At 40.8% G+C, this 24219-nt stretch overlaps 2 protein-coding genes across 4 annotated transcripts in view; both read right to left on the bottom strand.

Moving 5' to 3' along the window:
- Nucleotides 1-7825: 7825 nt before the first annotated feature.
- fzd1 (frizzled class receptor 1) lies at nt 7826-11952 on the bottom strand. The gene has a single exon (XM_036539200.1). It carries the CDS (start codon nt 11675-11677, stop codon nt 10004-10006), a length of 1674 nt encoding a protein of 557 aa, XP_036395093.1. The 5' UTR covers nt 11678-11952; the 3' UTR covers nt 7826-10003.
- Nucleotides 11953-18935: 6983 nt separating this feature from the next.
- The window catches only part of cdk14 (cyclin-dependent kinase 14), a 127374-nt gene continuing 122090 nt past the window's right edge, over nt 18936-24219 (bottom strand). For all 3 annotated transcript variants that reach the window (XM_036539201.1, XM_036539202.1, XM_036539203.1), the window contains one exon: nt 18936-22404. The gene's annotated coding sequence lies outside the window, so the exon portion shown is untranslated. The remainder of the gene's footprint in view (nt 22405-24219) is intronic.

The raw sequence follows: 24219 nt of genomic DNA, 5'->3' as shown, positions 1-24219 counted from the left end.
CCTTCAATCTTGGGTTTAGCTTGTCTTTACAACTCCCTAGCCCTAGCATGCAAAGGGGCTGGCAAATGCAGAAAGGTCTCATGTACCCACATATAACCACATGGCACAACATTCCCTGTATGCAACAGACTTAATGGGACAGTAAAGGGGTGGTCAATCTCTTGAGCACCAGTTCTTTCAACACGGTGAGCAAAGAGGCCTTTCACAAAGGGATTTTGAATGCTAGCCTTTCACCTTTAATTGCATCAATTAGGTGTGAAGAAGGTGTGAAGAATTGGTTTCATTCTGGTTAATTGCCACCTGCATGCTGCCCTCCGGGTCTATGGGGTTATTTCCATATTGCAATATAGTTCCCTACCTGCATATATGCGACTCAGAGCCTAGTAATTTCTGTGAGTCTTAAGTTCACTTTGAGCAAATAACTTAGGCTGTTGACAAATAGGACACCCAAAACCCAAAAAATAAAGGAATCTCAGCTGGGCCATGCTTTGTACACATTCTTTTCCATGTGTTTTGGCCAGCAAAATGCTGCAAGGTAATGTAACCAGGCCAGTGCAGCCAGTGCTAAATGTCAGGAATGGTAGGCCTGTTCAGTAGAGTGCCATTGGACCTTTTTGTTATTCCATATATGAAGATGCAATCTTCACTATGGACATTTTTTCCTTCTTGTTTTTAGTTTTACAAAAGTGTATTTTGTTCTCAAGTTTGTTATCATGCACGCAAAGCATGTAGTACATTTATTATATGACACTCGATCAGGTCAATGGCCGTATACTAAAAACTTCAATAAAGCATTGCATTAAAATGCATTTGTCTCATGTTAGAAACATTTAACGAAGGACATTTCTGAATTAAATATGAGGGAAAGTGCTGGTTAAAACATATAAGCCAGTCATGCATTCTTTGTAAACTCCTCTTATATGAATCACCCTGCCTTCACGGTCATGGTTCCTATATGTAAAATTAACAAGATTCTTGTCTCATGATTAAATGTCTTTTTTTCAAAAATAGAGCAGTATTCACCAATTATATTACGCGGGTGTCGAAATCACAAGAAAATGCATCACGTAGTCACATAAGGGAATCATTTGTGATCCTACCCTATTGGTTTTGAGGATTGCACATATCTGTGTGTTATTAGTGTAACCTGAAGGGGAATACAAATGAGTCCACGTGGCTCCGTTGCTTTGATCATCCACCCATCGCACCACACATCAACTGCAACAGGAGCCGGCGGCACATCCAAGAGGGCAGCGTCACCCGCACGCTCACAGGAGAATGGGAGAGAGCTAATACACACAGGGAGACACGCTGTGATGGGGGAGAGAGGAGCACACGGCGACGCCTCCCCGAAGGGCTCAGAGCCCTGCGATTGGCACCTCGTTAGGAGCGCCACTCTTCTCCCCAGAGAGGGGGGCTTGCGCAGGGTTATCTTTGATTATGATGTCACAGTAAATCACCAATCTCAGTTATGATTTGTGGGAGGAAGTTGACGACACCTTCCCAGGAGGGACCCAAAGAGCACCGGGTGCTTTGCGTTTCTTCACAAACGAGTCCCCGCTCGCTTTAGCGCGTCAGGGAGCCGAGGAAGAGGCACGAGGAAAGAAGATGCAACCTGATGCCGTGAGAGAAATGGAATATCCTTGGAACATCCTTGTGGTTAATTCCATACGTTTAGTACGAATCCCTCACTCGGGAGAGGAGTATTTTTATCATAGAATATAAGGAATGGGATAGTCTATTTTGCTAGGAATTTTTTCCTGTTAAATGATTTTTTTTAATAAAAATGCCAAAATGTAACATTTTTAAAGAAGAGGTGTTACATCACCTCTTTACAAACTATTCAGACCAAAAAAATCCTGAAGATGTATGCAACTGTCAAAATATAATTTATTTGTATTATTTGTCAGATAAAACAAGTATTCCGCTAGCTGCGTATATGCTGTATACAATCCTGTTGTGCATGTTTGTATTATAATTAAAATAATCTAGGCGATGTGGTACATGTGTGGGAGCTGACATCACAGATATTTGAAAAACTCTTCCACATGAGGATACATGCTGATGTACTGCATACATATGCATCCTTCCTCGAAGCAGTCAACTGAGGATATGTCTTGCTTTATATGAAGGCGGAGACCAGGTGGTGCTTTCTGAGTCAGGGAGGATGTGAGGGTGTAGGAATCGAGACAATTTAGAACTTTCAGCACTCCGTCTCCATCGCTTTTACACTCTGCTAATATATGGATACATGCATCATCCCAATCAGACGTTGCAAAGATCAACAGAACTGTGCAGAGTCTCATCTGATTCCTATGGATGATGTGAGCAGTCTTTTTCTCTGTAGCCCCCTTTCTTTATCTCAATCATTTTTTCTAGTAAGCTCCAAACCTTTGTTCTTGCTTTATTTTTAGCCAGGCATCTCCTTTGAGGGGCGTGTGGGAATGAGGTGTGGACAGTCTGTATTGGAGGAGGTGCTGACAGGAGCTCAGCAGTGGTGCCCAGTGTCACATCCTCGGGAGCTCGCTCCAAATGCCGTCCAGATGTTCCTGACATCAGACTGCTGTTTTCTGAGGCAGCAGCCGAGCCACAACAAGGGAGAGAGTGGATTTCTGACATTCCGCAGGCCCTCTGTTGAGTTTTTAAACAAGACCACTTATTTGAACAAGATGGTCAACTCCTGCTTAATTTCTGTGTTGTGCTACGTGGGGGGTGGTGAGACTCCAAAGGTTTCAGGACACTGAAGCTAATAATTCCAACACTGATCCCTGAGTCACCTGAATATGAATGGGACAGGTGGGGCACCAAAGATATGTGGATGCAGGGTGAGGAGGTACCATTTGAATTTCCATGCCTGGAAGTAAAGAGAAGTAGAACACATCACATCACCGTAGTTAAACTAAGGACTTGGTGACTGGATGTCTATCTTCCAGCAATAAAGGCAGACACAAAATAAGGCAAAGGAGTTAGATTTGATTTTAACTCATGTTTGAAATCCTACTGTTGTACAACATACAAATTTGAAAAAAAAAAAGTTATTCTGTGCGATGCATGAGCAAATAACCATGAGATAAGTGCTGCCATCTCAATATCCAACCAGCTCAGCATGCCCTTGGTGTCATTCAAACACCCAGAAATATAAATGGCAACACAAGCAAACAAGTTGGTTAGGTAATTTATAGGAATCTGTCCAGCCAATGGTCGTAACTAGCCACCTCTTAATTACCCTGACAAGCAATTAGTAATTTTCAGTGGAAAAGTTGGTGACATTTACAACATTATTTCCTGGTATTCAATATGTTACACACTTTTGTCAATCAACACAGAGCAAGTGCAAGAGCAACCTCTGCCATCTGCACAAGCATTCTCCTCAAACTATTCATGGCTGCTATGACAATCACCACACTCACTGTTTATTTATGCAATAGTTCCTTGCCAACTGACAATTCCGTATTTGGTGAGTGCTTGAGACTAGTGGAAACTGGAGATTAGGTGGAGTGAACTTAAAGAGATGACCCAAAACTCCAGTAATGCACGTATTGAGGTTAACAATAACAGTGCTGACTTAAAATAGGTTTACTTGCATCATTTAGAAGTACAACCAGACAAGATTAGTATAAAGTACACAACTGCACAGATAGTAGACAATAGCAATATTCACACAGTCAACACAGCTTAGCTGGTGAAAAACGTGAATGAGCTAGCCCTGGGTCTTAGCAAAGCTATCTAACAACGGTCGCTAACGATACAACAAACCCTGGCACAACACTCTGTCTGGGAGGGTGAACAATTAATAACAGAGGAACCGTCTCCGCCGACATCAATCAGCACCTGCTGTTGACACGCAGCCACATATAGTCTCCCCTTAAATAGCAGCTGCCTGTAGCTAACTGTGACCACAGAGAGCTACCTGTATGAGGACAAACACATTTTACTGACTGAATAAATTATAAAGAAATCCAAGTTTTTCAAACGTTTCAAGTTTAAATTCATACTGTTCTCAGTTTTCCCAGCATGACTTATGCAATGAAAAAGTTCAGTGAGAGACTCTTCTGTAAACTTGTTACACTTGTAGCATTTCCCCATACTGCCTGGCATGAAACTTCCATTAAAGTTGTTTCCAAACACCAATACACGGGGGAAGACACAGGGACAGAGGAGACAAGATAGATGTCTAAGGACAGGAAAATCAGCATACAGATATGAACCAATTACAAGCATGTTGAACCATAGGTCATTAAGGTTGCACACTGCTGTGGTTGTCTGGGGAATTACACAATTCAAAACTGCATAAGATCAAAGCAACAGCTTCCAAAGCTAGGTGGAAAGGGAATACTGTACATGTTAAATCTCCAAGGAAAGAAAAACAAAAATCCTCCCAGGACCCATGACATCAAACTCTCAAACCCACACACCGTTATCCCCCCTGCCGCTACCTGTAGCTGCGGGCCTGGGCACACAGTATGTTTGCAGTGAGACATGAGAAGAACAATGGTAATAGTGTCTACTTCAGGATGCAGGTCCATTTTACACCCAATCTGTGTATGCTTCAGGCAAGTGCTCTACACAAAAGAATTTATCCTGCTACAAACAGCATATCACAATAATTAATAACTGTCCAGTTACATACTCACATAACCCTTTAATAGAATACACAGAGTAAAAAACATTTTCTGCAATACATACAGCAGAAATCTATACAATTCTATGGCAGAATACTCACTCTTGCAAAGGTCATAGTCCCTCTGGTCTACAGTGTAGTTACATTGCTAAATACTGTAAAATTCTGATACTTGGGGTTAAACAGATTGAAAAAGGTCTTTTCCTCAACGCCCACCCTTTTTACAATGCATTGAAGCACCAATAAATCTGCTAAATTACTGCACTGTGACATCTCGTACAGCTAACTAAATTACAGAATATATTGAATTTAGCAGATGGGCAAGAAGTTTATCTTCGGCAATACGTTTTTCCAGCAGAAGCTGGTGATTGCTTTGCTGGCATAAACCTGGCATTCCACATTCATTTGCCATTTGTTTGTGGTGTTCTTGTTTTTACATTGCCATCGCAGATGATCTGTCTCTGAAGCAGCACCAGTCATCACATGTACAAAAGGTGATGAAAGATACTTGTGTCACAACACGGAACAAGACAGGCTCAGACGGCCTTCTCTGGCAGGAGGGCATACAGTGGAGCCTCTGTTCTCCCTTGGACAGGAAAAGCATATTACAAGCTGTTCCCCCTCATTCACAAAGCCTACTTCTTCTGCCATGTCAGAGGATACCCTGAAAGCTCAGAAATCAGGGATTTGTGGTGGGGGGGCATTCAACTAATGAATGTAAAGACATAAATGTAAATGTATAAAACAAAATGTAAGACATAAAACCATACCTTGCAATCATCTTGAGATTTTGTGAAGCCATAGAATATCCTAGATTTTCTAGGCTGTTGTATAGAAATAATATGGAGCTAAAATACTGGAGGCTGACACGATTACTGCAGATTCTCACTCCATTGCACCTCTGTCCTTTTATGGTCATCACTGCATGGTCAGATTGCATCCTTGGGCACTGTGAAATTCCCACTATTATTTGGGTTCATTAGTTTGCATGAATGGCAAAAACCACCTGACCATGAAGCAACCGCAATTAAGATTCCAGTGTTCTAGGTCTGTTGTGGGCTGTGCCAGTCCATTCTCAAGTTGTACTGGACTTTAGAAAAACCAACATCTCAAACCAACATCTGTCTGATATCTGCTCCTGCTTTGTGGAGTTCCAAGTTGTGAAGGAAAACAGGTTCTGAAAAAGCGGTATTATATTAAAAGGATGTGAGACAGAGCCCTGCTCCAGAGGAGTACGCTCACGCCCGGATGATGACTTGGTCCAACTAAAATCACATGGAGCAGTGGATGTTTATCTTGTCTTCCTAGAAGAGGGCCACTTTCATATGCAGTCCAAACTCAGGCCCTAGAATTTCCAAAAACCTCAGCAGAGATGAAGCAGATTTCAGAGTCTGCAAGCAACTCTCACTCTTAACCTGTGAGAGTTGAGAACACATGTTAAGAAAAGGTTAAGAACATATTTACGAAGATGAATGGGTGGTGTTGCGTTTAGCTGCTGTAAAGGGCAACTGCACATGCTTACATAGGACTTCTAGCCCTTAAACAAATTACCGACTTCACCTACTCAGAAAAAGAACACTGACCAAAAAAACACACATGCCCCCACATGCAGATATTGAATTTAACCCTGACTCTTCTTGTTTGACAGCTTATGACTCATTTCTGTCAGTTTTTACAAAGGGCTTTCCACTGGACCTGACAGTCATGGTTCTGTGACCCAGGACAAGGCAGTTCAGTTATAGCCTAAACCTATACGGCGACAAACCAAGCTAACCGAAATAAGTTTTCCCATTGTGTACAATAAAAAAGGCAAGGGCACCTGGAACGCAAATGATATAAAACAAATAATTCTGGGGAGACACGTGGCACTGCTCCCCCTTTGGTTGCGCCGTACTCGTGACTGCGGCTTCCTGTGCTTTCCGTCAGGCAAGGAATTCCAGGGACGGACCGAGGCACGACAGAGGGGGTAGGAGGAAGGGAGGAATGTAGCATGCGAACATTCTTTGGACTGGTGCTCATGAACGCTACTCTGTGAACCTTGCCTCCACAGCACAAGCGGGTACACACCAACAAAAGCGGAGAGGAACAATGCAATAAACTCATTTTATTTGCCTGTCTGTCTCGTGTCTAATTTAAAGTCTGCATACAAGCACTCTGACAAGAGTGCTCTGAGCTTGCAGCGCAGAGAGCAAGGAGACAGAGGCAGAAAGAGAGAATACGGTGTGCAGAATGCAGTCATATTATGTTCTGGCGGATGTAACACAGAAAACACTGCACCCAAAAGAAAGCAGCACTGAAGGATATTACATTCATCTAAATTCCACTCAATAACAAGACAGACCCTTCACAACACACAAGCCCACTGAGAATCTTTGACCACAAGGGTCATTAAAGTTCTTACTCAATGAGTTCATCAATTATGATGCTCAAGAATCAAACACAGATGATAGTTTCCAGTTGCTAAACAGTGTACTCCTAGATTCATTAGCTTCACACAACGCACTGTACACACTGAGGTTCATGACAGACTGCAGCCAGCACAACTGACTAGAACAATCCATCCTTTGCCACCATTGTAAAATCAAGTTTGGTAGGTGCATGAAAGCTGAACCCCACGTGTCACAGATACAGCACAAGATGGGTACTATTTAAAGACGTACGTTATAGCTTCAGAATAGACTGCTTTGTGAGCACAGGGGAATTCCAATGACGTGCATGCATACAGGACTCCTCCATCTTCTCCTACAGTACTAACATAAAGGATTGACGTTTTATGGAAAAGTCCTTTTAAAGAAGCATTATACTGATGTGGTACATTTGAACATACTGGAATGACACTTCTTGTTCACTCTTAGAGATGAAAACTTATACTGAACAGCTGTAAATGGGTGGATCTAAAAGGTGAACAAGTTAGTTTCTGCTTATGACTGGATATAAAACAGCCCCTTAAACTGATCAATTACTGTAAAAGGCAATAACAGAATATACAAAATTCAAACCAATGCTAGCCAAACACTACCTGCAGTCACAAAGCTACATTCAAAAAGCCCTGATATTTACAGCAGAAATTATTAATTTTATTAACATTAATATTAGCCTTAGCTAATATTCAGGAAGACAAAAATGCCCATAATAATGGAGAAATATTACAGAAACAGAAATTTTGTACAAAAGTGGGGTTTTTATTTTTAGAGAAACTGAGTATGGAACATATAAACCTATTTTCTATAAATATAAAGGATTCTTCAATAGCAAAACAACACGCATAAAAAAAACAAACATATCAATGTTGTGGAAAATGTAGAGTTTAATTCAGGCTTTAACGTTTTTTTAAAAAATATTTTTTTTTTTTATCAGATCCATGCAGAGAGGATTTAAGGAAGAGTGTCTATGCAGTGACATTAGACCATCCCAACTCTGTTCACAAAAGCATTTTTTACATGGCATCAAATCAAGCATGAGTTTGATTTAAAGGTAATTGGCAATTAATATAAGAACAGCCTAACGTGTTCATTTTTGTCTGCCTACTCAGGACAAAGCCCCAGAAGCAACGGCCATCCCTTGGGTCCTAAAACCTTCCAATCACGAGCCAATGTGCCTGTAGTCTAAATTCACTCCAATCCAAATGCTTCAGTGCTCAGTGCTTTGTCTGTAACTGAACAAAAAAAAAATGTATGTATGCATTAGGTCACACCACCATGAGAAACTTGCATTTCATTATGGGTTTGGTGGTCACTGAAATTTTAAAATTGCATTTGAATCAATAAAAACAAAGTTTGTTCAAATTCATTACTCAGACTTAATTGGCAAAATACCATAAATCAGACTGACTCAAGGCACATGAATTTCCTGCTCTGAAGACAAAACTGTTCCCTTCATTGCCTTCAAAAGCCTGCAGGAGCAATACTGGCTGACCCATGGGTAGTACTAGGCTAAAAATGACCTACACTTGCTGAAAGAACCTTACTCATGAAACATATTGCCTCTAAGTCTCTTCAACTGATCAAGCCCATCAAAGGTGAAAAGTTTACATGGAAAAAAAATTTATACTCGCTCTTTGTCCAATAAATTAAATTCCTGTATCACAATACCACCCAAAAAACAGCACTGAGAGGGGGATTCTAATTAACTACAATAATAAATGACTTCCAAACTGCCACTGGTTTAAAATAACTGTATTTTTATCCATTTTTCAGTCCCTAGACAAAACCACACAGTTAACAGTCAAGGCTTTGTCCTATTGAAATTAACCAAATCTAAAAATAAACACTGTTTAATTAAGAGGAGCGTTTTTGGTTGTAGCATGTCTATTCAGGCAGTTCCTCTGAGTAAGAAAGGAATTACTGGGTATTAAATTATTTTTCATTAGTTTAAGCTGATTTCATTGTGCGTTTGAAGTCACCTTTAAACACTTTTGCATGGCTCTGGTTTAATATTTCCGCTGTCATGGCAACACCTTAAAAACAACCTCGACTGGACCAACGGTTACCATCTCTGAGACAGGTCCGACTTAAGTAGGCCACTTCCTTGAAAGGGCCATAAAAGAAACAAAAAGGCACTCAACTCACAATTATACTAAGGACAATGAGATCCAAGTTACAGGTATGAACCATTTCAGCAGCTATGAAGTTTGCCATGTTTGTACTTTGACTTTAGTTCCAAAGGGTCTGATTAATATAAATGATGCATATGAGTTTAGCCCCAAATGACGTGTGCTTTCATTTAATGACATACAGTAAATATAGCACTAAAGCCTTTGGCATTAGTTAGAGCGCAATTATTTTAATATTAGTGACTGGTATGAGGGGAAAGTCCAAATCCACTCACATTAGTCTAGCTGTATACCACCCGTGCAAACAGGTATAATTTATTACAAGAATAACTGCAAGATCACAGGTTCAAATCCCTCTTTCCATATGACTGTAAAAGAAGTGAACACAGATTAATTGCTTTCTATTAGAAGGTGTTAGGACCCAAAAGAAAGCCATTTAACAGGTTGCCTAAAAACACATTTCCAAGTCAAAGTTAAGGTCACATTAAGTGATCCTAGGACACAAAAGTATAAACAAGTCTCCCAGTAGTGTCCAAATGAAGAAAATCCAGACAATCGATACTATCAACTCTCGGGTGAAAAATGAGTCAGTACCCTTCTTCTTTTTGTCCAAAATATGTAAAAATGATTTTAAAAGGAGAGAATCGTGTTCTTTAAATACAAATATATACTTACAAAAATCTCACAAAAGGCTTATTTACAACAAAATGATACGGCAGAAAGTGTCTCTCACATCGTGTCTCTCACGAAAAAAAAAAAAAGCTCATCTTCAGTTCAGAAAAAAGTGTGTGTGTGTGTTTGGGAGGGGCAGTCAGCAGTGTCCCAGAGGGTCACACTGTTGTTTCCCCGTGTTTACTGTTAGCCAGTCTCGTGTAAAACTTCCTCCAGGAATTGAGCGTTTTGCCCGACCATATCCAAAACCCGGAGGTGATGCCCACGATGAGAGTCATGAGGTATTTGATCATGAAGACGGTGAAGTCGGGGCTCATCTGGGGGGTGTAGTGGGACGGGCACGGGACGGCATAGGTCTTGCAGGTCTGGCTGATCCAGCTGCGCTCCCACTGCTCCCTGAAGGCCTGCTCGTAGAAGTAGCAGGCGATGACGATGGTGGCCGGCACGGTGTAGAGGACGCTGAAGATGCCGATGCGCACCATCAGCTTCTCCAGCTTCTCCGTCTTGGTGCCGTCGTGCTTCATGATGGTCCGGATGCGGAAGAGGGACACAAAGCCCGCCAAGAGGAAGGAGGTGCCGATGAACAGGTAGACGAAGAGGGGCGCCAGGACGAAGCCGCGCAGCGCGTCCACGCTGTTGATGCCCACGAAGCACACCCCGCTCAGGACGTCGCCGTCCACCTGCCCCACCGCCAGGATGGTGATGGTCTTGATGGCCGGCACGGCCCAGGCGGCCAGGTGGAAGTACTGCGAGTTGGCCTCTATGGCCTCGTGGCCCCACTTCATCCCCGCCGCCAAAAACCAGGTCAAAGCCAGGATCACCCACCAAATGGAGCTCGCCATGCTGAAAAAATACAGCATCATGAACAGTATGGTGCAGCCTTCCTTCTTGGTGCCCTGGACGACAGTCCTGATCTCGTTGTCGAACTTCTCGTTGCACACCACCTTGTCCTCCAGGAGAAATCCTGCAATGTAGGCTATGGACACCATTGTGTAGCAGCCAGACAGGAAGATGATGGGGCGCTCAGGGTAGCTGAACCTCTTCATGTCCACCAAGTAGGTCAGAACAGTAAACAAGGTGGAGGCGCAACACAAAACCGACCAGATTCCGATCCAAATCCGGGCGAATTTTAACTCATCCGGGCTGAAATACATCATTCCGTGAGATTTCGAGGGCTCGCACGGAGCCCCGCAATTGTCCTCCCCGAGAAAGCGGTAGTTCAAATAACCGGGAACTCTGAGCGCGGCCGGACACCTAAAATGCCCTTTCACGTTCCTGTTGTCGTTCGAGGGCTCCGTCACGTCGGGCGTTGGGTCGATCGGGGTGCTTTTATCGGACATGTTCTGTCCCACGCACAACTCGCCAGCTCCGTGGACGGGGAAAGACTCGCACGCCAGGCTGTCTGGCCACTGGAAGCCGAATTTGTTCATCAGCGCCTCGCAGCCCTGCCTCGCTCTCTCGCAGAGTGAACGGCAAGGGGGAAGAGCCTGCTCCAGGACCGTGCACACGGGCGCGTACATGGAGCACAGGAAAAACTTGAGGTCGGGCGAGCACTGAACTTTTACGAGCGGGTAGAACTGGTGCACCTCAAGCCCGGCGTCTTCCTGATTCGTGTGCCCCAGCAAATTTGGCATGATGGTTTCGTTATAAGCGATGTCCGTACAAAGTGGGATGGAAATCGGCTGACAAAACCCATGTTCTGGAATTGACATTCCCCGGTCGCCATACTGTCCACTTACCCCGCAAAGTCCAATCATTAGCAGAGAAAACGTCGATAGTAGCATCCGACTCATGTTGGTATAATCCATTGTGAAGACATTTCGTCCGGCCATACTTTTCTTAGCAGTTTCTTCCCAAACTGGCTAGCTTGCTAGCTAACTGGCTAGCACCTCTGCGCTTCCTTTGTTAGCGCTTCTTTTCTGCAAATATACTCCTGGGTTAACTTTGAGAGCCCAAAACTGCACATTTACTGCAGCCTGATACTCTTGAATAGAAGAGTATGTATTCCTCTAGCCAAAATACTTTTTGCAGATATATGAATTTAAACTGACTTGCACAGGATCAACACTACCATTCTCTCAGCCCGACCATTCGTGTCAGCCCTTCTGCGCTGTTCAAACCTGTTTCCAGGCGCCCCGCTGTCTCTCCTTCATATGGAAAGAAGGGAGGGACCTTGAAACAGATGGCTTCTTTTAGGGAGCGTCTACATCTTTCACTTTTTGTGCCTACGAGGAGTGACTCTAGCCGTTAGGTAATAACTATCCTCAGATTCTAGCCAAGAGACAGGTATAACCATGACTGACATTTTGTTTATTTGATTGTTTAATGATAAATACACACTGTATTAAGTATGCCTTTTTGCTTGTGTTGTACTCTGCCTCACTTGTAAGTTGCTCTGGATAAAAGTGTCTGCCAAATGTATATGTAAATGTAAGATGTATTAGGAAATCCTTTGTCATATGCATGAAAAATAAGTTGATGAGCCTGACATCACATACATTTATATATAACGTTAATGGGCTTTCCTAATTCCTTTTACTCTGTAATACCTCAAATCCACCAACCCTTTACTTTGTAATACCTCAGCTCCACTAACCCTGGGGAAACACAACAGTCAGGTGAAAACTTCTAATTTTCCAGAATCCCACTGTTACAGCAAAGAGCTTTCATGTCCTCAATGTAGTCTTCCCTTATAACCTCAACAGTACATGAAAAAGGAAAAACAATGCACTATGTAAACATGACCGGAATAATTTGATGCTTTCAGATATGAACATGACTTCACATGACATGTTGAAAAGCTTTGCCCATACTATTTCTCATATATAACAAGGTCATACCTCTGGGCCACTGGTGTGGCAAGGAAAGATCATGTGATGATACATTGAGTAAACAGAACCTTTTATTAGTTGCAAATTTAGATAAAAGCCAAAGGGGAATTTAACTTGTAACCAGAAGGTTGTGGGTTTGAACCCCACAAAACTTCTGTAAGGTACATAGCAGAATGGCTTAGGTAAATAGGCATTTGCTTAAATAAATGGATCATAATGCATAAAATATATGAAATATGAAATCAATTGTGGATAGGAACAAAAATAATTAAGATACAAAATGTACCTCAAAATCATAATCATATTTAAATATATCACGGTCCTGTGGCTAATGTTACAAGTTAATATCTGATTCTGGCACAGTTTGTAAAAGTGTTCAGCAATATTGGAACTGGAGGGTAAGGAAGACTTGAGAAAGAAACCCACTGCAGGAGGGTACGTGGGTACAGAGGGTGTTTTGTGGGAGACTGCTTTTATCTACCCGAGCAAGGTTAAAATCCACCAGTGTATTCAGTATTTCCAGAACAATTCAGCTGTGCACATGGATCAAACATAAAATGTAACTTGTTCTTGCTGCCTTGGATAAAGACAACTGAAAAGCAAACACCTTTTGAAAATAATGTTATAAGCTATGTTTTAGGACATCAACTTTAGCTAACAATGCTGCCAGCCCTACATGAAAAAAATTACAGCAGAGAGCAGGAAATGTGAATGTCAAAGACATGCCAAAGAAAGCTAAAATGATATTACTGTATAAATATGGCACGACATGAATCAGTACCTCAAGGTTAAGAAAAGGCAAACAACTACCACATTTCAGCAGGCTGGTATGGAATAAATGTTAGATTTATATATAAAATTGCGACGACCCCTAAATAAATTACAGAAGATAGCTTTCCTATTGGCTGCGGGACGTGTCCATTGGAGAGATTGAAAGCAAAGATGTGCGTTTACACAGGAATGCTGTGTTTGGAATAATTTCACTGCTGCTCCCCCAGAGAAACAGCAGAACTCGTGACTTTTTTTCCAAAAAAGTAACAAGAGTTAAAGAGTCCTTTGTCTGGGGATAGGGCGCCTTGTTTTGTGTAGAAGTTGAAAGAGTCGCACTGTTTTCATTTGCTATTTTAGGTATCCTAAAAGAGAGGTTACCTTCTCATTCTGATATTTTGTCCGCCGTTTATCATCAGTATAACTAACTTTTCTATAGGGTGGTCTTTGTTCATTTATTTGGCATCAACACTAGAAAAGAAGGGGACTGATGCGTGATGAAAAGAACGAGTATTCAAAGGTTTATGCAACGTTTCCTCAAAACTACCGTCATGAAGTACAATGGGCTAAACAGTAGTTGTAATATAGTGGGATGTTATTATTGCTGAATTGGCTGGCGTTGTTTTGGCGGTTCTGTACAGACTGTATGTATGGGAGTAATGTGCGAACAAGAGACAATATGCAGTTGCCAGCTGATCATTTTAAACAGGCTATTTTTCTCTAACTGTAATTGGTTAGAGGTGTGCACGTTTCTTAACCGTCGAATTGGGTAAAACATTAAGAAATCATCTTAAATACCAAATTATTTTGATGTACTTCTTTTAAATTGTGATGTAGGTTCAAATTGCATGAACACCGTTAAGTTGTTTTAACTAATACTCATACCCACAAACAGGTATTCAAACTTCCAAACATATACCCCCAAGTAAGAATAAAAATGCAAGCGAAAATCTTGCGCTTCCAGATGTCACTGCCGGACCTAGTCTTTTTCTCCATGTAATAAACTCGATGAAGCTGTCGCATTAAAATATAGATACCTAAGGGTGCCATGCAGCAGCATATTAGAATTATAGCACGGCTGATTGGGGAAGGAAAAAGTGGGAAACATTCGGTTAGCTGAGGGAATGTATTAAGCGATAATGACTAGATTCTTGGTTTATTAAATACTTTTTTTATAGAGACATAGTTGGAGTGTTGGTTACAAGCACATTTTAAAAATCACTGCATTAATACTCCCACCTACCATAACTGAAATTTCCATACAAGTCATGTCAAGGTACAGGTTTCCTTTTACACAATGCGTGACTGTATTGATGTGAAGGGCTGTAATACAGTAGCTGTAATTACAAAACCTCTACTGAGGGCTTTAGGGATAGCTGTTGTACATTTCATCCATTTAATGAATTAATAGTTCATTAGAAAATGCATATTACTTGAGTATTAGTTGAGCAACAGCAATGCTGCTGTCTGCTACTTCTTTATTTGAAGTAACAATTAGTCCACACTTTGGTATGACCATCGAAAGGTCACATTGAGTGCTACCCTTCTTGTATACCTTGGGTTGTTTTTAGTTAAAAGTAATTTAAGTCAGCCCCTTCACTGGGTTATGATTACAGATTTCTGAACAGTCAGGACGTGTAAAATTGTGCTGGAAAACTGGACGCATGATTTAACTTACATACTTCTTCAATTACAGACATTGACCTCTGGTATGCTTTGAATCAGAGACATGAGCCTCTGCTATATTTTCAGAAAAAAAACCATGGTTGCTACAAATGCAAGGAATTATTCTTTAATCAGTTCAGCTGACATCAAAAAGGATTACTAATACTGTGTAAGTCTCTATAGGCTATGGCTCGTACATTTTTGGAAAATGGCCCAAAAGATGAAAGCTATACATACTTATGCCAGGGGACTGGATAATGTTATATGTGTTTTTTTCTGAGACAAACAAGATTTAGCTGTTCTGACAAGAATAAAAAAAATATTTGGTTGGTAGATGCTTTTACCCTTGGCAAACAGTTTTACATTTTAAACAGTTATACTGCAGGATATTTACTAAAGTAATAAAGGTTACGTGTCTTACCAGGGTTACCACAACAGTACTCTGTGTGGCAAATTATGCCAATATGCCAAACTACCTTTAATCTGGGTTTTTATGCAACCCCAAGGAAGTTCTGTTAAAAGTTATGTAAAAAATGGTTTCTGGTTTGTAATGTAACCAATTCATATACCTCAAATGTGATTAAACTTGACACACATTTCATATACACACTTCTCTAGACCTGATATAATTTGAAATTCATCTTAAGGTCACAATGGCAGACATCAAGGTCACAAAGACATTGAATATGTTCATTCGATTTCTGAGCCTGTATTTAAAAGATTCACAAATTGGAGTATTCAGAATAGCTCTTAAATGATAAATATTTTATTGAGTGTCTGCAATTTCTTTCAGACATAACAGTATGACTTACAGTCATTCATAAAATGTTTTTTCATTTGAGAGTACTCCTAAAACAGCAAAAATTTATGTGTGCTTATGAGGCTTCCTGATTAGATAAGAATTTTCTTCACCCTAGAAAACAGCCACTGCTAGTCACTAATGGGTTTATCAAGACCAACAGTTTTCTGGAAAGGACAGATGTTTATTTAGTATGGTACATGTTTGTTTAAAACATATTGTCTAGATTGGGTTGGCTTTGCTATTGAGACAGATTTAGTAAATGATTCTCTCATCTTACTGACCCAAAGAAAAAATATTATTACATCCATAATGAAAGTTGGGACAGTCCTGCCTTACTTGTCTTCAAGAAAGAAGTAGTGGTATTTATTTGGGACTGTCACAGTCCATTGTCAGGAGGGTCACTACCCAATCACTCCATGTAGGCTATGCCCGCTCTGCACAACAAATTGTTAAACAGTCTGTCATCCTCCCAATGAATTTCTGAGACATCCAAAACAAGCAGCATTTAGGGCTATTCCCAGATTTCTTGCAGTTGTCAGTGTTTCAGAGGGGAAGACAGGTTTGTAAAATAGACCCAGCAAGAGGACAGGGATGTCTAGGCTACTGTATGTGAACAAAGAGGAAAAAGTCAGACATTAGTCATGGCCAAGCCACTATTGCCCGTACCTGTAGATAATTCTGTTGTGTAACAGCATTAGTGTTAGCACACTCTTAAGGGTAACGTGGCTGACGTTCTGATTGGCCAATGCATGATCTAAACCTCCACACACCTTCATCATATTACAGTGTCTTTCCCCAGCCTGCCTCTTGTGTGTGCTGCAGTTTGTGCCAGTTTTTCTGAGTTGTCAAAATACCACAATACCATAGTTTGATTACTCAGCTGCCTTTAAACCATCAACCCCAGAACTGAGCTATTTAAGGGCAGTGCCTCCACAAATATTGGCAGTGTGTTTGTCAGTGTGATGTCAGTAATATCATTAAAGCTCATTTGTCTTGTACATGTACACATATACTAGGGGCAGTGCACTTTATAATTGAATTAACAATGCTGAGTTAGTGTGCACTGTAAATTATAACCAACTAAAAGGAAGATACCACACCACTACCATTTTTACACAGTCCCTCATGAAACAGGTGAAAAACAGTTAGTCACTAACATTTTGATCATGTCAAATATGGAGTTATAATTATTACAGCTAGGACTCAAAATTGGTGACACTTCTCACCTCTGCTTTGCAATGATGCAACGTCTTCCTAAATGGTGGCAGGAAATGGGGCAACTGTGAATGAGAATAGAGTACAAAAACTAATAGGTTGCACACAAAAATACACTTCTATGCATAGAGAAGTGGGATAAGAATAGCTAAATTATGGAATCAATATAGCAGGGTTCACAGATCCAAGAATATTTATGAATATGGCCCCCTGAGTTCTAACATTTGCTAATTATGGATTGTGACAAGACTTGTCATGCAGTAAATGTTGCTCTCACTCTTCCCTTCAACCATATCAATTTTCAAGGCACAGATGTACCTGAACTTGGCCAGGCATGGACTTTACAATGGTCAACCTCAACTTTCCCTCAGAGTGTTATAAATGTCTTATTAATGATTCTTAGCGGGCAGAAATAGGGTGTGGAGATTAGGGAACAGGACTTGTAACAAGATGAATAATTAAGGTGTAAAACATACACACCGTAAGCTGTTCTGGGAAAGAGCATCTACGAAGCAAATATATGATGCCATCTAAAGCATCTAAAATTGTTGTGGTTTTGATATGCAAAACAGCCTGCATTGCATTATGGTGAAATTGTGAAATTTGCATTAATCTGATGTGAGAATACAACTTGACTTTAAGGGAGACATACATAAACATCATAGATGTGCAACAATGGTTACTGTGCAAGACAAATTTGTGGAGGTGTAGTCTTGGTCAGCTTCGTATGCCCTAGCCACTTATGTTCTCTTGCAGGGAGGAGGGACTAGAGAGGATCTAAAGGGAGCAGCTAGGGAGTTGAAGGCATATGAAAAGGAGGGGTTAAGGAGGGGAGAAGCTAGGGAAGTGATTGGCAGGGTCAGAGCCATGCCACAGGCCTGTCGTTCCCAACTGAATTAATGGGGTGGATTCCAAAGGTGCTAAATCGCGTCCTCTCCTTAATGTCTACATACCATGACCCAGAAATCCGTTACTGATCACCATCATTAGGAAAATTCCAGTTCTGTAGGAGACATGAAAGAAGCAAGACTGTTTCCTATAATGGAAGGCACTGAGATGTATCCATGTGCAGAGGAATTTTTCAAGGATCTATGACGAAAGCGCCCCGTACACTTGTGAGATGAAGAGGGAGGGGGATTCCTGCTAAACGTCACAGAGAAGTCAAGATGTTTAATAGAATACAGATGTTCTATTTCCCTCACTGTGTTAGGTACCCCATTCTTTTCTCCTTTCATCACTTTGTCTCCTCAAAAAATTTCACCGAGGCACTAAGGAAGAGGCGCGAGGGCTTCTTTCTAAGGTAATGGAAGGTAGCCATGGATTATTCTGAGAAAGGGGAGTGCATTTTTGTGCTTCCTTTTATGTTTTTATTTTGAAAGCGATTGAGCAGAAAGCGTTAATCATAGTCATCAGCATTTGTTTAACAAGAATTACAATAAGCACTGCATTTATAATTGCTTGTTTCAAATGCATGCTGAGGAAAAATAAATGCAGTTGGGAAATCCGTGATTAGGCCTTAAAAGAAGCCTTACCAGAAGACAACTCTAAGCTTGGAAAAAATACAAGGCTATTGTTTTATGAGGTGTGTCTTCAGGAGACACTAAAAGATATCAAGAGACTGCAGTTCTAATGTTTGTTGGTAATTCATTCCATCACTGAACGCTTTCAGCAAACAAACAAAACAAAAAATCCCTTCTTTGGTGTTTTACTTTAGTTCCCTAATTTTCAGCAAGCGATTTCTTACTAAACAAATATATAGTCAGCACTGGAGAGGTGTTTCTTTAGTGCATAAACAATACACATGAGCCATTTTTAAGCATTAATAAACTTTATTTCAGGTAAAACAACAATAAACAACATTTACAGAAGGACATTACATCTTCCATAGTAACATTACATACATGTTGTAACAAATAATGCAGCAGCTAGTCTACCATATACTAAGTTTAAGAGTTTATAAAGTGACCGGTAACACTTCTATGTTCCAAACCTCTTGTCAAAAGTATGTATTTTCAGTGCATCATACAAAAAAGAAAATATGCAAGTGAAGCTCTTAAAATCAAGGAGGATTCTGTGTTCAGCGCAGCAGGGATGCATGTGGAAGACCAAAGTCTTTTCCAATGTACACATCTATGCGTTAAGAAATCAACAAGGCCAAAAATATATATGAATCCTCCGTTTGTATGGCGTCAAGGGGACATTCGTGACCCAAGACGCAACGTTTTTTAAGCGTCACTATTACATTTTACATGAGGCATTTTGCCTCTGCTATATACAGCCTAAACAGTTTATAACAAAGGTTACAAAATGATTAAATATTCACAGATGAACATAAGTATCCAATAATAACGTGGTACTGACTGCACATTCCATAACATATCCAATATAGCAAACCAGGGAATCAGAGGAGTCATTCCCTTAAATATTTATATTTTTATTGTATATTATTTTTACGGAGATTATGCAAGAGCCAATGATTACGCTAAAAATGATGTATGATTTTAACCATCACAGTGCTAATGTGCAATTTAACTACCTTTTACTCTTATTTTCCTTCAATGAGCAATCCTTTTGAGGACAGTTTGAAAACATTCAAGTTCTAAAAGGACCGCAGTGCTTACAAACTTGGTGCAGCAGCCGCTGACGTACGATTTTACGTGTTTGCAGGCGACACGGTTGCTGCCGGATTGAAATGAAATGCAATAACATACCAATAAAGTGTGCTTAACATAAGTAAGAAAAATAAGTACTCAGCAGCTAACACTGCCTGGGATTGCTTTAAAAGTCATAGCGTCTTGGACCTCCTTGGAGCCATGTCCTCTTATTGTCACATCTCTGTCACGCTATTTAACAGTATTAGGAGGTCGCGCTCCCTTTATCTGAAAACAGAACATACTTGTTAAGGATGAAACTGAAATGCAATGAAATCACTTCAAGTATTTCTTATTCCGTACCTGATGGATCAAAGATTCGTCTACTAGAAGAGTTGCGACCACCAACACTATGGTTTCATTCACACCGGAGCGACATTAAGGGCAATTCGGGTGCAAAGTGACATATTTTAAACTGGAATGTTGAGCAAAAACATTGTAAAAAGTGCATTCTTAATAGCAAAAAATTAAACTCCCAACTACTTTAATTTGCCTTTGCTCAGAACGTTATCCATATGATGATAACACTATTAAAGCTGTGCACGCAGGCACGAGGCAAAGGGCTTCTGTCAGCAAGAACAATAATCCTAAACAGATGGCTGCAAAAAATGCAGTGTGTATTTAAGCGCTTTCAATGTATACATACCATGCATGTGCATATTTGTGTTGGATGCCAGAGCAAAAATCTTTGTAATGTAAATAAAAATAATTTTTGAAGAGAATATATTCTAGGAAACTGCAACAGGGTGCAGAAAAAAGTGGTAAGGTAGTGACCTGGGCTGGGTGCTAAGTCGTGGCTTCTTTTGTCCCCCAGGGAAGTCTGCCCCACTAAGGTGATGCTGTCAGAGTGAGGAATGCAATCGGGTCATCCCCCCCAATCTTAAAGAACTGCTGGAGTCTATGTACGTGTTTATGGTCTGTGCATGCATGTGTTATTCAGTGCTCCAGATATTTACTTTAATGTCTCTTCTCTCATTCTTTATATGCTAATAGCAGGGCTCCATTCAAGATGTTCAAAGTCGGGCTCTTTAACTGATACTGATGATATTCACTTATAGTCTTAACTTCACAAGTTTTATGAAACACTGCTTAGACATCCACACAGATAGATTTTTTTGATGTTCCTAAAGTGAGACAATACCTGGAGATTACCATTCTCTTTTCATTTCAGCAAACATGGCAATATAATAAAACAATTCAACTCATTAATAAATATTACGCAGTACCATTAAACTAAGCTCTGAACTGATAAATCTGTACGATACCAGAACGCACTAGAGGCAAAGCACACAGAAAGTATCATAACAGCACAGTTCATCTCTGGAAGATTTTTTTTTTACTGGAAGAGTATTTTGCTTCTCAGGGGATGTGGTCTGGTGACACACTGAGCTGCGTGACATGGCCCAGAGACAGCGCGGTGAGTAAGAGGGGACGGGGAGGAAAGCTGGGCTGGCACTCTCTTGCCCTTCCCCGCTTCCTCATCGGATGAAATCCTCTCTGCAAAAACTTGATTACCCACACACTTAATTATTGGGAAATCATTTGAAATCATTTGTGAAAGACTAACTGAACTGAACTAACTGAACCCTGAGAAGGGTGTGAGTTACTGCATTGTCAGTCCTGCCTTTCACAGGACAGTTAATGAAATGAAAACTCAATACTATTGTCATGTTCCCCGTGTAAAGAATAATCATCATGATAATATTGACAATGATGATAATAAGAATGATACAAATAAACATTTGGGTTATTGATATTTTTCAGGCCACCTCTCATGTCTAACTGTTCTGCAGGATCCATGTATTACCCTACATGGTAGCACCAATACAAGAGTATTGCCCATAACATGTTAACATACAGTACATACCCATCTATCTCAAACAGAGAGAAATCACACTGGAAGTATGTTTCAACTTTGGATGACACTACATTCCAGAGTGACCATATTTCTCTGTGGTCAGTGAAGATGCTCACTATTTGTACTGTCCCCGGAGATGTGTCTGTGCAACATCTGACACCAGCAGCTCAACCACTGGCTTATTAAAAATGAATTATTATTATTGGTATTGTTATTACTCTATCGAGCTATATTTTACAGTGATGTTTGTGGTTATTAAAGAACCGGAAGAATGGCAGGCTGTGGAGCCTAATGCTTTCTACTCCTGTAGGGATGTATCATGTAAAATATTCACTGATCACATTCTTATATGTTCATGAGGCTGCCCTTAAAAAGATAAAGACTGAATTAAAGGCATGCTGACACATGCTCTGTTTTTTGTGTATGTATGTGTGTGTTTGTGTGTGTGTACGCACGCACATGTATGCACTGTACATGAATAGATGCTTACACTGTGTATCAATGTCCTTTAAGATACTTTTTCGTTACCTTTCATGAAGTCACTGTCTCCATTAGAACACTGTGAGTTCAGAAATATATGGCAATATTTCCCTCATAAAATAAAAGAACATTTCAGATTGACTACATCTGAGGTGTTCTACATGAATACAATGACTTACAATGCCTTTTTAACCAAGTAGTGAATCTAAACAGAAAAGGTGTCCCCATCCAGCTCAATCCATCCAACATGTCTCCTCGTCCTCTTCGTCTGACTGCTGACAGCTGTGATCTGAAACAGAACCAGAAACACACTGATGTTAACTGCTTTCCGTAAATGGAAGTCACAGCATGTGAAAATGCCATTTTCGCACCAACCCAAACGCACACACGTACTTTGTTGCCGTTAAGTAAAAGTCACAAAGTGAGTGTCAGTCAAATAATTTGTAGGAGACCTTGATCCCATCCCACACCTGTTGGTGATGTGATTTTATATCACACTTCTTGCACTTCCAGAAGAAGAAAATGAAAATAAAATGAAGCACACTTGCCTTGAGGCTACTGAACAGATGACACATTATTGTTGATGTTCCTATGCGCTGCTCTGCAGCGATGATGCTAAAATTGTGCGTGTGGCACTGGGTGGTGGATGGAGGCTTCCGACCGGAAGGTTAACAACAGTGTGCAGCATGCTAGACACACCTCCCGGTGTTTTTTTATTGAAAGAATCAAACCAGCACACATCCTGAACCGGGCTGGCTTATCCTCCCTTAATCTCCGCCTTCCTGGGGTGACCATACTGCATCCATGAATAATGTATGTCTCTATCTCTCTCTTATTCTCTCTCTACCCCTCTCCATCTCTGTGTCTCCTCCTCTCTCTCTCCGTCTCAGCAATTCCAGCCCCTGGAAATCAGCTCCTGGCAGACATGTGGCGTAGCACGCCAGGAATAAGAAAATCTTGGAAAACTGCCCTGACCATACCTGGAATGGTATGACAAAAAATAAATGATAGCCATCAGTCTATGTGCAGTCAGAAAGAGACTGCAATAATAAATGCAAGCATCTCCCCACCACTCTCATTTAAATCTCTTCTCATTCATTAAATTCATTAATATGGCGGCATGGTTTCCACTGATTGCTGGTCCTGCTTATGAAAGGAGTAGTCTTGGCCTGCAGGGCAGTGCAGCAGAGAGGGGGAGGAACAGACTAGCAGTGAAATACTCTCCCACATGGCCTTTCAGCTCAGTATGGTCTGGAATGGATTTTAGAATGTCTCTCTGAGCAACTACCTTCATAGCATGGCAGAGAGAGAGAAGGGAGGAGAGACAGAGGGAAAGGAAGAGAGAGGACGGCTGGAGATAACGTGAAGAAAGAAAGCTGGAGTAAAAGTAAATTAAAACTGCACTGAGGCAAATGAACAAAAACAAATTTTCCTTTCATTCATTTCTACTCAAACTAATGATTTTTATTTATTGCAAAACAGAAATTATTCATTGCAAAATCTGTAACATTGTAACTATATTGTCAGTACTGCAGAACTGCTCTTGATTTGTATGGAATTGCTGATACTTCAGTAGCCTATTGCTTTGGACATACAACTGAACAAAGAGAAAGAGAGTATGAGAGAGATAATGGGAGGTAGCCTACACAGAGACAGGGAGTGATCCAGAACATTGAGAGAAAGGCAGAGAGGAGGACCCTTTGAGTGAGTGTGCCAGGGATAGAAGGAGAGGCAGAGAGGGAATGAGAGAGAGGGAGAGAGGCGGGGGGAATGAAAGCAGGACCCCTGCAGTGCAGGTGAGAGACCTGTAAGGAGGAGCTCTGTGTGGGAAGGTTCTCGCACGCATCAGCAGACTTGTGCCCATTGATTAGCCCATGTTAAACCCGCCACCAAACGAGCCTCCGGAGGCTAATTAGAGCAAGGCCCTGTCTGCTCAGACACCCCATTGACACCTCATTTGCTCAGTGCAGGTCCTTGTGGGAGCCTGCATTATCTCTACAGCTGTACTTTGTACTATGTATTTTGTGTTTTATTTATATGCTTAGTAAACGCCTTTGTCCTGGACAATTAACATAGCTTATATATATATATATATATATATATA

The sequence above is a fragment of the Megalops cyprinoides genome, chromosome 10, assembly GCF_013368585.1.
Source record: "Megalops cyprinoides isolate fMegCyp1 chromosome 10, fMegCyp1.pri, whole genome shotgun sequence".
NCBI classification, from domain to species: Eukaryota; Metazoa; Chordata; class Actinopteri; order Elopiformes; family Megalopidae; genus Megalops; species Megalops cyprinoides.
This window is presented reverse-complemented; position numbering and strand designations above follow the sequence as displayed.

What these genes read in the sequence shown, in the direction of transcription:
- fzd1 (XM_036539200.1), bottom strand. Translation starts at nt 11,677, where the DNA reads ATGGCCGGACGAAATGTCTTCACAATGGATTATACCAACATGAGTCGG.